Below are 13,220 nucleotides of genomic sequence, written 5' to 3'. Positions count from 1 at the left end.
TCAACGCTGGTCACGACATATGTGGATGCTCAGCACACACGAAGAAAAGCTGGTGTCAACAGTAGCAATCCAGATGCATTACCAGCAAGTACTGAAAACATACTTACGACTATATAAACTCCACTGTGCCGTACACCACGACCCATCCTTTACTTATCCAGGTAAAAAGTATCACTGAGATTAAAATCTCTTTTCCAAGAGAGACCTGGCCAAAGAGGGCAGCAAAAGGGATGACAAATAAAACACATAAAAGTGGGGGTTTATGCTAAAACTGAAGCATATTTAACCACAGATGTAATGGTTATTTAATATCTTAGACCACATAACAGCAACTGGAGTAGTGGCAGCTGTTTTCATAATACGACCAACAACAGTTTTTTAATCTATTTTAAAGGTACAATAAACAATAAATATTGTATGACAGATGTTTGGGGGGTTTTTTTGTTGTTTTGTTTTTGTTTTTTTTGTCTGGTACCCTCAAAAAGGGTACAGTCCCCCTTGGGGGATGGTATGTTGCCACAAGCCCAACCTGAGCCCTCCTGCTTGAGCTGGGATCTGGCGGGAGGCCTGGTGACTGTGATAAGCCAGATGTGGCACTGGGAGCTCTGGGGATTTTCCACAGCAGTTTAAAAATGTTATCCTTTTGCATTTTTATTAAATAAAACAAACTAAAATCAGCATTGAATAGGATAGTATATAAATCGTTTCCCTGTAATACACGTCATTAAGATCTGCCTGACATTAGCACATATCCAAAGGTGCCAACATTCTGAGAGAGCAAAAAACAAAAAAAACACGACTGTGACTTTAAGGTCATTGGGATAATTAGCTCTGTGTCTGTGAGGGCATGAAATAATAAGAGAAACATAAGAGAAGCAGGGTTAGAAATGAATAGGAGCAGGGGGCAAAATGCCCTTGAAAGTTAAAACAAAAAAAATCATGTGAAATTAGGTGTAAAATAACCAGATAACTCTTCTCATTATTTTTCTCAGTTGTTAAATTCTTAATAATTACACATAATTCCCTAATGAAGCGCTATAGTTGAGAGGTAAGCTAGATGACTTTTTGTTTTCCCAATCCTCTGTTTATGGGAAATAATGAGCTGTAGGATTTCTTAACATCGTGAATGGCACAGTGCTGAATCAACCAATCACGTGGCAGCGCCTCAGTGCATTTAGGCACGTGGAGAAAAGAAGAGCAGAAAGTTACATTTTTAGCTCTGCACTTTTTAGCACTTATGAGCAGATATGGGCAGTAATGCGTTACTGTGATCTGATTACTTTTTTCAAGTAACAAGTATAGTAAGAGATTACTATTGCAAAAAAGTAATTAGATTACTGTTACTTTCCAGTAAGGATGCTGCGTTACCGTGTTGCTAAACTGTGATTTTATGAGAGTGTCTCATGACAAGGACGTACGAGTGTGTGACGTCCGTGGCAGCAACAGACGTGTGTATATCAACAGTGGATAATATGGAGTGCAGGAGAGAGTACGACCATGCAGCATTTAAAGCTTGGAAGTACTGAAAATTACTCTGAGTTTGATTGTGTAGAAGTTAAAGCTTTTAAAAGTAACTAGGTAATAAAATAACTAATTCATTTTGAAAATAAGTAATCAATAAAGTAATGTGAAAGTACTCAGTAATTAGTAACTAATTCCTATTTTCAAGTAACTTGACCAACACTGCTGATGTGAATGTATGAAAAATCAGTAGTTACTTTCATATGTGTAAAAAGTGCACAAGCTTCCCCTCGGTTGGTCCCCACTCAGATTGTTTGAGCACACAGAATTTACTGCTCTACGTGACCTTCACACTGTACACTGCAATTTCCCTAAGTACTGCACATTGCAATAATTATGTTTGCACACGCACATGATGAATGATTTAGAAAACACACAGGGAACCAGACAACTGGATACAGTGCAAACAGCAGCATGCACTCTTGTACAAGTAGACGTCTTTTCAGCCACCAAGCACTGCGCAAGTCTTAATATCTGTTGCCATAAAAAACTAGTAATGGTATTTTTTTTTCACTGCATACATTTTCCTTCCATCTTTATTACATTTCCAAATTGGCACAGGCAGAGTCATCGAAGTGGAGTTTATAATGTCTTTCTAATGACTGGCAGTTGTGCGAGTTGTTAAATAAGGCACGTCAGGTCCTGACTGGGTCCTAATACTGTAGCTGTTCAACTGTTTTACTGCAACCATAATACCCAATATCCACTCCCCAGCAAAACTGCTTGTAACAGGATCCTTCTTGCCACAAGCACTTTTAATAAAGGAAAGTGGAGTATTTACTGACAAATTTCATAGCTAAATCATTCAGACATACCTGCAGGTGACTCATTTTTTATATATTAGATACAGTTTCAGTATCGATCACGCTAAATGGGAAAATTCTGCTCTTGTGAACTAAAAATGAAGATTTTAGGAGTGTAACAACCCTAAAGAATAAGAATAGGTTTTCTCTGATAGAGACCGTGACTAGGATATTAGCAGAGATGGAAAAATGAAAAAAGACTGAATGGCCAGCCCGCACTGGTGCAATAACAGCCTCCTTTACTCCACAGATGGAGGGAGAAGATGGTGACAGAGTGAAGAGGGCGGAAGGGAGCAAACACCAGATGAAGGAGTGACGGATGGACGTACAGTTTGGAGGATGACTTATTGTAGAAACTGACTGAATAACTAGTTGGGTCCGTCCCACGGCTGATGTAACGAAGGTTCACAGCTTGAAAATCTTTGCAATGGCAGGAGACTTACATTCGTCCCTCCATTAAAGCTCTAATCCTGCATCCCACACCTAACATGTTACGACAGCTTGGAATGTTTCCACCGAGTGCCTTTTCTTCCCTCTCGCATCTCCAGTGGATGTGTCTGATTCACCGTTGTTTTATTACTCGGTGTGCTCGTTTAATATGGTTACAGCGAAATAAGTAAATTGATGCAAGCTTCTATACTAAACTATCTTCTTAAGTGCACAGGGGTTGGACATGTCTTAAAGAAAGACAACATGCCAAAGGAGGACATGCTGTGCGAGTGAGAGGGTGAGAAAACTGGGGGGAAGGGGGCGAACCAGAGGGAAAGAAGGAGCCACGGAGTTTGATAAGCAGCGAAATGATTGGAGGCAAAGATGAATGACGTGAGAGAGATGAACTGAGAGTAGCGCAGGCCTGTAAGCTCTGCTGTTGCAGCCAGGCATTATGACACATCCCTGTGTACTTTGTACTGCACTGGCTGCCTGCGTCCTCACTGCAGATTCTCATTAACCTTGCAGCACTGAATATTTGTGCATCTATCCTGGTCCAACGTTGTCTCATCCTCCCAATGTATACAAGTCTGCAAACTATGCTGAACCTCACAATCAGCTTCCCACATAGTGTGCATACCAGGAAAATAACACCAAGCAACCACCATCTATAGTGCGCTCACTTTCAGTGTATGTTGTGTGACGTATGTGTGCTTGTATGTGTGTGTGAGAATCCTGAACCAGAGACCGTATTCAGCAAAGCTTTAATAATGCTTTACTGAAGCATGAATAATGGTTTTGTTTTTCAAATGCCACATTACGCAGTAAGGATAATAAAAAATGTTTAAAGCACACACTGACAGAAAGCTATAAGCTACCATAAACACTGTAAAAGTCAGCTGCCTCGCTGGTACTTAAGCAGAAAGATGATCTTTTTCTGTATTATAAAAATTCACTGATCCGTAGTATGGGTACCGGGAATCAGGCAGTTCTGACTGGAGCTTATGTTTACACGGGCACAACAGCAGCTTTTATATAAAAGCCAGATGTGGCCACCGTGATGTCATCGATTGGTTTATAGCAGGGGTGTAAAATATATAGCCTGCGGGCCAGAATTGGACGCGCAAAGACTCTAATCCGGCCCACTGGACAGCTTTGGAAATGTGAAGGGCGGGATCAATTTTGGACTTCTAACTGTATTTATTCATTAGTTTTACAGCTTTTCCTCAGATAAAGACCTCCCCCATGGATATAGATACTACACCAAAGTAATTAATAACACAAAAGTTCCTGTTTTTTCACTTTCTGTTACAGAATTTTATGCATTTTATTAATGCAGTTAAAAAAAGGAATTTCTGTGAATTAAACAATTAAACTCTCTGTTTTATAATTACAGAGCAGTCTGGGCAACGAGCTACCAGAACATTTTCTGTAACTTGACGCTTGTATTTCTTACAACTTAAGCCCAAAGAATGTGGCTGACACACTTCTTTTATTTGCTACAGCAGCATTTCTTTATCACGAGGAAAAACCTAAATGTGCTGTTAAAATTGAATTCTTTGTCTTATATTAACACATCTCAGGGCTGTGTAGTTAAACATCTTTGCACTGACAGATGGGGGATAGTCACTGCTCTGGCACTCTAAGGCTCAAACTGGGCAGTATGTGGCCCACAATGAAAAATGAGTTTATCATCTCTGGTTTACAGATTCCAATTTTGTTAACTACTTTTGGTAAGTAATTAAGTATTTTTGGTTTGTTTGTTTTGTTCACTTTAAGCCAAATGTAATGATTTCTTGATTTCTCCAAATGACAAACCAAGAATGTTGGATGCTCATATAATATAGTGCCAAATGTGTAAGGCACAAGGTAGCCCCACCTGCAGGTATATCTTACATAATTTAACCATAAATTACAAAATAAGCACAATACTGTAGAATAAAGATGGATGAAGCTAGCAAATGAGGCACTAGATTAATTAAGAATGGGCTTACTGAGCTGTTAAGGGGTTACTCCCTATAACCTTCCCGTATACTTTCATACAAATTTATTCCACTTTTCAAACCTGGAGGCTGCATCCATCTTTTATATACAGTCCATGCACATAGCACATTATGCCTTGTTGCACTCCTCTTGCTGCTGATATATTTTTAATGCACTCTGTGCATATCAAACAATCTAAAAGAGCGTGGCTAACAGCAAGTATAACAATAATGGAGGAACGTGTCCCTGACGCTTTGCTGCAAGGACATTTAAAATAAGAGAGAGTCAAGTTGATTAAAAATGACAGCGTTATGTTCACCTATTTACATTTTAACTACGAAATCGTACACACGGTAATGACTTTGGCCGTGATATCGAAACTGGATCCACTAGCTGAAATGATAGGGTCATGATGATGTGTAGTTACTTAGTCCTTAGGAGAAGGATGAGAACGCTGGATTCAGGTTGGAAAAAGTGTGAGACATGCAGTGACTCAATAGTGGGTAAGTAATGCATCACTCTCTGTTATATCCTTTGGGTATAACCTTGTGATATTTACATTAAATCCACTACAGTTAAACTATTAAGAAGGTTGCTCACTATGCCTCAGATTCATCTTTTAACACTGGAGAACACTGGAATGGTAAACTGTTAAATGTGTTCCCAAAACGTTGATTCTGTTCATCTGGACGTAGCGATTTCAGTGGCGAAACACTTCATCACTCATCCACCTTCTTCAGTCTCTGGTCACGCTTCACCACTGAAAACGCTACATCCAGATGAACAGACTCAGCTGTTTGGGATTTCCTTACCTGGTTGACGTGCAGTATTTTTCTCCTATTGAGAGGATCTGCTCTGATTTCAGATTTCAAATTAATTTCACCCATCATAGAACTGAAACTGATTACACTAGTTACCTACAGATAAGGTAAGTCTCCTGACTAATCCCAAGCAAGGACCCCACCCAATCACAGTAAGAGACCGCACAACTTTGTTTATTTATGTGACAAAGACAAATATATACGCACCTCCTCCCACTGATGTATGTATCTGATGAGTCGGGACAGTCTTAGCAGACGCAGAAGACTGAGGATCTTGGTGAAGCGGACGATTCGCAGGGCGCGGGCTGTTTTATATACCTCTGAGTCAAAGCCTTTTTCCACTATCAAAAATATATAATCCACTGGAATGGAGGAAAGGAAGTCCACGACGAACCAGCTCTTCAGGTAATTCATCTTGATGACTTTGGGATCGAGGATGATCTCTGAGCTCTCCTCATTGACGATCCCCGTTCTGAAGTTCATGACCAGGTCCACCAGGAAGATGGTGTCCGAAGCCACGTTGAAGACCAGCCAGGTGGTTGTAGTCTGCTCTGAGAAGAAGGTTATTCCCACAGGAATGATGATTAGATTCCCCATCATCATGATGAGCATTATCAAGTCCCAGTAGAACCTGTGGAAAAACCGAAACAAATGAGTAATGCAAGGGATAAAACATGCTGTAGCCACAAAACTGAAGTCCACAGGGAAAAAGAAATCATGCTTCTTTTCTGCTTCTTCTGCCGATATTGTTTATATGTATAATTCTGTTTATCCCAGTGCATAGCATACGGTCAGAGGTGACTGTTCACTCTGTCACTGCATGTCTTATGAAAAGGTAGAACAGTCCCAGAAAAGAGCAGCACTGCACAATGTTGATTTATAAAGCTCTGCTTACAAAAATGCCCGATTACTCTGCTCTCTTCTGACATTTAAATACAGTATTTACCATGTCAGGTCACATGACTTTCTAACATTAGCTGGGCCTCTTATTCAATCTGAACTTGCTCAAATACTCTGCTGCCTACAAATGGGATAAGCTTCAAGAGCACGAAGCTACATCCCCTTCTTTTATTAGAACATTTAAAAGGTTACATATCAGCGATAACTCAATTCATTCTGAGGGAAAGGAGGGAAAGTGTGAAACAAGTTTCATTACGATAGCTATAACGCCAGTTTGCTCCAACTCCAACTTCATGTGGGAAGCAGAGAGGTAAGGGGATTATAAAAGTCAGTAGTAGCCACCTGACATCAGTCACTGCCTGTGAAACTCTTCACTGCAGCCTATCCAGTGCTTCAGCCTGCAGAGGTATACAGCCTGATAGATCTTACGTTGCCACTTCTGCTATCAGCAGATAACATGCAACATGTTTCAGAAGTATCTAAACAGCCGACAATATTAGATAATCTTTCAGCTCAGATCTGGAAAGGCTCTTACATGCAAGCTTAAGATCTCGCTCCGAGAAGTATATACTTGAGTTCGTACCAAAACTCTCTGGCTCAAAGTTAATTACGATTCAAGGACATCCAGTAATGTACTGCTATCACTTACTATATGTATTCAGGGCCCTTTAGACTGAGACCCTCTCCATCCTTCCTGGCTGCGTTAATGTCCCTGCCCTCTGCCTTTCGATGAACAGAGCCAGAAGTAATTCATCAGCACCCTGCTCTTTTCACAAAGTGTTCTGGGCCCCGAGTAAAGGCCAGACAACCATGAATGAAAATAGATGCTTTCAGCAATCCTATCTCACTCTAAAAACTCTCCACTGACGTTATCCCCGCTCCCTGACTGCCTGCCTTTGCTCTGCCTTGCTGACCATCACGTTGTTGTTGAAGGTAGAAATGAACTGGCTGGCCGGATGCCTGTCTGGCAGACTTGCCACCCAGTAATGGATCTGTTTCAATAAATTAAGCCGAGCCCTTGGCTTTATAAATACCCACAGATCATATGTCTGATAACTGTCTTCACTTCAACTAAACATTGAGGTCCACAATAGGTATTTTTACCCCAGCAGATATTGAACTGCTGAGCTCGTTGAGTTCATGCTAAACCATGATGCAAACTGAGTCCTCTCAGGTCAGCACAATAACAACAAAGTTACGCAACAAGTACAATGCGTACGAGGACCGAGCTATAGCATTATGAGTCATAAGAGCGCATTAAAAAAAAAAACATACAAAAGCTGTGCTTTTATAGTTTTTAGCACGTGTGCCATTGTATCAACCGTTCAATAAGCTGAAGCTTATTGACCCGATATGTCATGCTGTGTGTGACTTTTTTCTTCTTGTAATTGTTTATATTTCAGTTTTACAGAAGAGGCTACCATGACTGATCTTTTTCAACTTTAATCTAAGGGGATCAAGGATGATAGAAAATCAATGAACACAAACATATTTATAGTTAAAAAAAAAAAGGGAACAACGGTAGAGCAAAAATAGTTAAATAACAAATAATACACAAAAATGTGAGTTCAAGATTTACATTAAGCAACCTTGAAATATTTGTCATCAGGAAGAAGAATGCAAGAAATCTGTCAAATGGAGTGAAACCCCAATGCTACTAGAGTTTACATGTAACTCATCACATACCAAAGTCAAAAACAACAGAGTGTGTAACTTCAAAACTCTCCCTTTGACGCATCAGTGCATTGGCCCACACAGCATGGTGTGCTAGCCCCTCTACCACCCCACCATCCTCCTCTATGTGCCTCAGATCACTCCCAGGGGCATAGGTACCAAAGTCTAACTGTATTCTGCTTCTGTAATAAACTACTCATTTTAGGTTAAGTTTTCAGATTGAAATAATGAAAATACTAATTTGGAAGTTTAAATGCCAAAAACAGTTTTTTTATTTATGGTAAGACCAGTGCAGGTGGGCTCTTTTGTTTTACTGACCTAGTCACAGAGGCAGCTCTGATACTGCATTAAGCTTAAGCTTTTGGCCTAATGTGCCACTTCTAAGAAAGCACCCCAGCTAAACCAGTAACCGAGCGCAGTGCACTTAACTGTAACTGCAGCACCAACACTAGCAATGCATTCGGGCCCCAGCTAAAGTACTCTACTTCCACATTCACCCGGTGCTGTCGGAGTACAGCCTCCCCTTCCAGCCCATTTCAGCACTCAAGCCCCGTCCCAGCTATGGATTCACATCCAGATGAAATGTGCACTCTGCTAATCATCTTTTATCCCGAGTTTACAATCAATTTAAAAAAACTTGGTCTGAATGCTATAACACGCTGCTGTTGTGACTGTTTAAAATGGGAGACATTTCCCAAACACTGTAGGCTCTGCAGCAACGGAGAAACTGTGGCACTCTGGTCACTCTGCCGAATGTATTCACGCAGCATGAACTAGAAAAAAAGCGTATGCGATTTGAGTGTATCGAAGAAAAAATACTTTGAGACAATATGCTCCACTTATAACAAGAGCTGGAAGCTACAGAACCCCAAAAGGGGAAGCAGTGAGCCTCTAATAATCCAGCTGAGGCAGATTAATCACAAGAAAGTTAAAAAAAAATCTGCATGAAAATCAAGCCAGCACATTTTGTCTTGTAGGTTTCCTTCTTACAACAAGTGATCCATCATGATCAATGCCAGACCCTCTCCTGCCAAGCAACACAATGAAGTCCACATGATCCTACTCAGCACAACCCGGCCCAATCCAGTCTACAATGTAACAGGTACACCGTGGTACAGCACGACACATGCTCAGAGAGAAAAACAGAAAGACTTTGTTTTTAAAAAAAAGGATGTCAGAGTCATCTACGAATGTCGAGATGAGTAAAACAGAACATGTGGGAAAAGATTTGTTCAAGCTTGATTAAATACTCAAAACTAGCTTTACTCGCCTCTTTCTTCTTTTTAATAAGGCTGTTGTTGTAGGAATAAATTAGGGGTAGTAAAGCTACACTGTTAAATTTCTGCCTCTAACCACTCAGAAGAATGCAGGTTTTAGAGTACACACTATCTGAAAGAAACACAATTGACTCTACAATTACGTTCTGTTAATTAAAAGAACTGCAACATGAGAATTTACTTTGAAAAGGCTTAAAACCTGCACAGCGTCTTTGAACAACAGCATATGGAGCATGACAAAGCCACCTTTAGCAAAACCAGAGGTGCACGAGGCCGTGCACGGGCCCTCTCAAAAATCTATTAATAATGAATATTACTAACCTGCCATAAATCTTTAAGCAGCTACTGTGTACAAAGAATATGTTGAATATTGAGTTTCAACACTCGACAAAGCAATATAAAGCCCGTGTGAATGCTTGGTGTCATTCATGGTCTGTACTTACGTAATGCTTTTCATTAAAGATAGTGTTTTGTGTCTTCTGTTTTTGCTCACATAACTTTAAGATAAGAGTATATACCAGTATAAGATTAATGAACAAGTGGCGAAGACTTCCTAGCAAAAAGAATAAAAAAATGAAAGAAAAGAAATAGTACGTGGAGCCACGTGCAACAAAGAAGCAGCCTTGTCTCTTCCATCATTTGTGCGCCAGCACAAACTGGGATGAAAACCTCAAGGTAGCACTTTCAAGCCAGGAGGCGATCTCAGCGGCATAGAAGGGGGTCGTTTCATTGCACTGTCTGGAGGACAAGAGCGTCTTCTGAAAAACAGCCCTCTGGAAAATGTCATGAGGAAGTAACCTTAGGGTGCCTCTGCCAGCGTGAGTGAGAGAAACATTTTCTAATACTGCAGAAAGACGAAGGCCCAGTCTGCTTGAGCAATCACACATATGTTCTCATTACAGAGCCTTTTTTTTCCTGCTGATTTTCATTGTAATCCCCCACTGTATTTTTTGAAATTCCTCAAATATAACAAATGCAGCCCATTCACTTTGGGACCACTAATTAATCTCTTGACTCACTAATAGCTGTGGAACAGGTATCCATTTCACTGAACTGCTGTGGTCATACCCTTTGGCTATCTTTTGGAGGGGGTCAATCTTCTTACATAATTGTTTTCAGAGTCTGTTAAGCTCGTTGACTGTTGTGTTGTGCTAATCCTTGCCTACCATCATTGTCCATCTGTGTCTGCAGAGGGGCAAGCACATATGAGTGTGTCTTTGTGTGGCTGAGGCGATGATAGCCTAGTTATCTTTATTCTTATGCATGGAAAGGGCGGGGGGGATCTTGGAAGGGGTGGGGCATGAAGATTTATAGAGTTTAGCGCTACCATGAGTACCATGTGGTATCTCATTAATCACAACAAATGTATGTAGCTAAATAACCCAGCAGGAAATGTAACCTTTTACCTTTTTTTAATAAGAAATCACCTGCCATAAAAAAAAAAAATCCGCAGCAAAAGAAAGCCTTGCAGAAAAAGGGAGTGCTGCATTTTTCCAGCCTGCTCTAAGTTCAGGACCATGGACAGCTCTAAGCTGAAGGCACTGGGAGCCGAAGGGGGGGGGGACAACGTGCCCCGACACGTTACATGTTGCGACAACGGAAAACGGGGATGACTGTCACCACCAAGCTGTGCCAGGTGACACTGGTGCAGAGGCTGGACCAGATGAGATGCTTAATTGGTGAAGAGGTGAACTGTAAACATGCAGCTCGTGAGTGTCTGTGTGTGTGTGTGTGTGTGTGTGTGTGTGAGAGAGAGAGAGAGAGGGGGGGGGTGAGCCCGTACCGCCTTTACCTGGATTCATTTGTTTACTGTGTATGGAAATGTAAGCAAATTGGAGGCAGCTGGTCTGAAACTCAAACTCTCTGCTGCAATAAAGCCAGAGAGCTGGTGCAGCTGAGAGGAAAAAATAAATAAATCAGACAAACCAAAGACCAAATCCAAATGATCAACCACTATGACATTTAGTGGGTGCCGAGGAAGGAAGTGTGGCACGATCCTTCTGCGGTTCCTTTGAAACAAACACATTCCATCACATTTCCTCATTCAAGTCAGCTTAAAAAAATGCATGTAAAAACTCTCTGATAAGACTCAATGATCAGGTTTTTTTGTTACTAATTAATTCAAAACACGGCCATCTTCTCCTTAATCGTCTCCCTGCACGATTTTACCGCATTCTGTGCATTTTTTCCCTTTCTGCACGCAGGCCCATCGGCTCACATCCGCCTACAAAGAAATGTTTACAACCGCCGATGGTGCAATGGCATTGTCACGTTGTGTCCAGGTACGGTCGCCCCTATACGAGCAGGGAACGTGTCGCAATGAGAAGCTGCCACTGCGCCGCTGGTGTGAAGCAGTCAGGAGGGCTGAGCTCTGTGTGTGTTCTCCAATCATGACATTCACCATCCTTTACCCAAGGACGTTTCACTGAAACACCTTTAGCCTTAATGCGTCCCTCCCTTTTCTCTTATAATAATAATAACACTAAAAATGCCGCAATGAAAGACACACACACACACACAATCACCGAGCACATTTTGACAGAAGCCCCCCTCCCCTCCCCGACCAGCGGAAGCCTGATTGCCTAAAGACAGAGGTAGATTAGCGTATGCGCTTTGGGCCAGGTTGTGTGTGAGAGAGTGCCGATAACAAGTGGAGGCTATAGCTTGCAGACCTTAGGGTGACAGTGAGGGTGGATAAAATAAAGGGGAGGGGGAGGGGGTTTGAGCAGGTGTCTATTCCAGCCCTTACCTAAAATCGCTATATGGATGAATGATCCAGTATCCGGCCGTCTGAACCCTTTCTTGCTCTTTCTCCACAGCTTTCTGGCTGCCGAACATACGCAAGGAGAACTTATTGACTCCGGGCTGCATCATGGCCCCAAATTGCCTCTGCATAAAACCATATTGCCTGGACGCCCCCTCCAGATCATCAAAACCAACCATGGTCTCTTCCCGCTCCCCCTTGAAGCCCACTGAGTTGCCATGGTCCTTCATGTTCTGGCTCCCCGTGTTATTTTTCTGTATCGAGTCTTGCCTCTGAAAAACATTATTCCCATCCGCCTTCTCCTCCTTGTTGCTGGAGAACGAATTAGATTTGTCTTCCATGGCGCTCTTAGTTTTCCCGTTTTCTGTTTTTTGGGGGGGTTTCTTCTGTTTTCTCTCTGAGACTACGCGTTCCGTCTCCGGCTCGAGAGAGAGAGAGCGGGGGGGAGAGAGGACGCGCCGCGAGCTCTCCTGTTTCTTTTGATGTCCTTCAAACTGTTCGGCTCCTCTGCCTTCAACGCGAGTGCTGCAAACTGAGACAGAGTGGCCGAGAACCCGGTGGATCAGGTTTCTTGGGTTACCGCCATCTACCGACGGCCCCCGGCTTCTGCCGTCCAAAGCCTGTGCCTCATCTCACTTCGCACGACACTGCGGTTTAACTGGCACATGCTCCTGCACCTTATTTACATAATGTGGCTGACGATACCCCCCTCCTCCGTCTCCAGTCCCCTCCTTTGCCAACAGTTTCACACACGGCAGGGGGAAGCCGCTGCTATAGAAGAAAAAACACACGCATGACAAGTTAATGAGGGCTGATTTTATTATTTTATTTCTTAATAAACCGATATACATTGGGTACTTCCTATGGTTCGCCTGGCACCTGGTTTGCTTCCTGCTGAGAAGTTACAATAGAAGCCAACTGGATGAAACAGATTGTAAAGAGGGTGCCACCGGCCACATTAAACTACAAGTTAAACATCTTGTGGATATCGCAGTTTTTAAGGTGTTGCAGATCGGATCCAACATTTCCTGTAACTACCTGCTGCAGT

General features: G+C 42.0%; 1 protein-coding gene across 1 annotated transcript in view; it reads right to left on the bottom strand.

Annotated features, from left to right (window-relative positions):
• hcn1 (hyperpolarization activated cyclic nucleotide-gated potassium channel 1) overlaps positions 1-12,513 on the bottom strand; it is a 69,594-nt gene extending 57,081 nt beyond the window's left edge. The window contains exons 1-2 of the mRNA XM_003451491.5: positions 12,158-12,513; positions 5,765-6,188 (exon numbers count right to left, since the gene is read on the bottom strand). Coding sequence (XP_003451539.1) covers positions 5,765-6,188; positions 12,158-12,513 — 780 coding nt within the window. The remainder of the gene's footprint in view (positions 1-5,764; positions 6,189-12,157) is intronic.
• Positions 12,514-13,220: the final 707 nt, after the last annotated feature.

The sequence above is a fragment of the Oreochromis niloticus genome, linkage group LG7 (genome assembly GCF_001858045.2).
Source record: "Oreochromis niloticus isolate F11D_XX linkage group LG7, O_niloticus_UMD_NMBU, whole genome shotgun sequence".
Classification (NCBI taxonomy): Eukaryota; Metazoa; Chordata; class Actinopteri; order Cichliformes; family Cichlidae; genus Oreochromis; species Oreochromis niloticus.
Note: the sequence above shows the minus strand (reverse complement) of the source record. Positions and strands in the feature narration are given on the sequence as shown.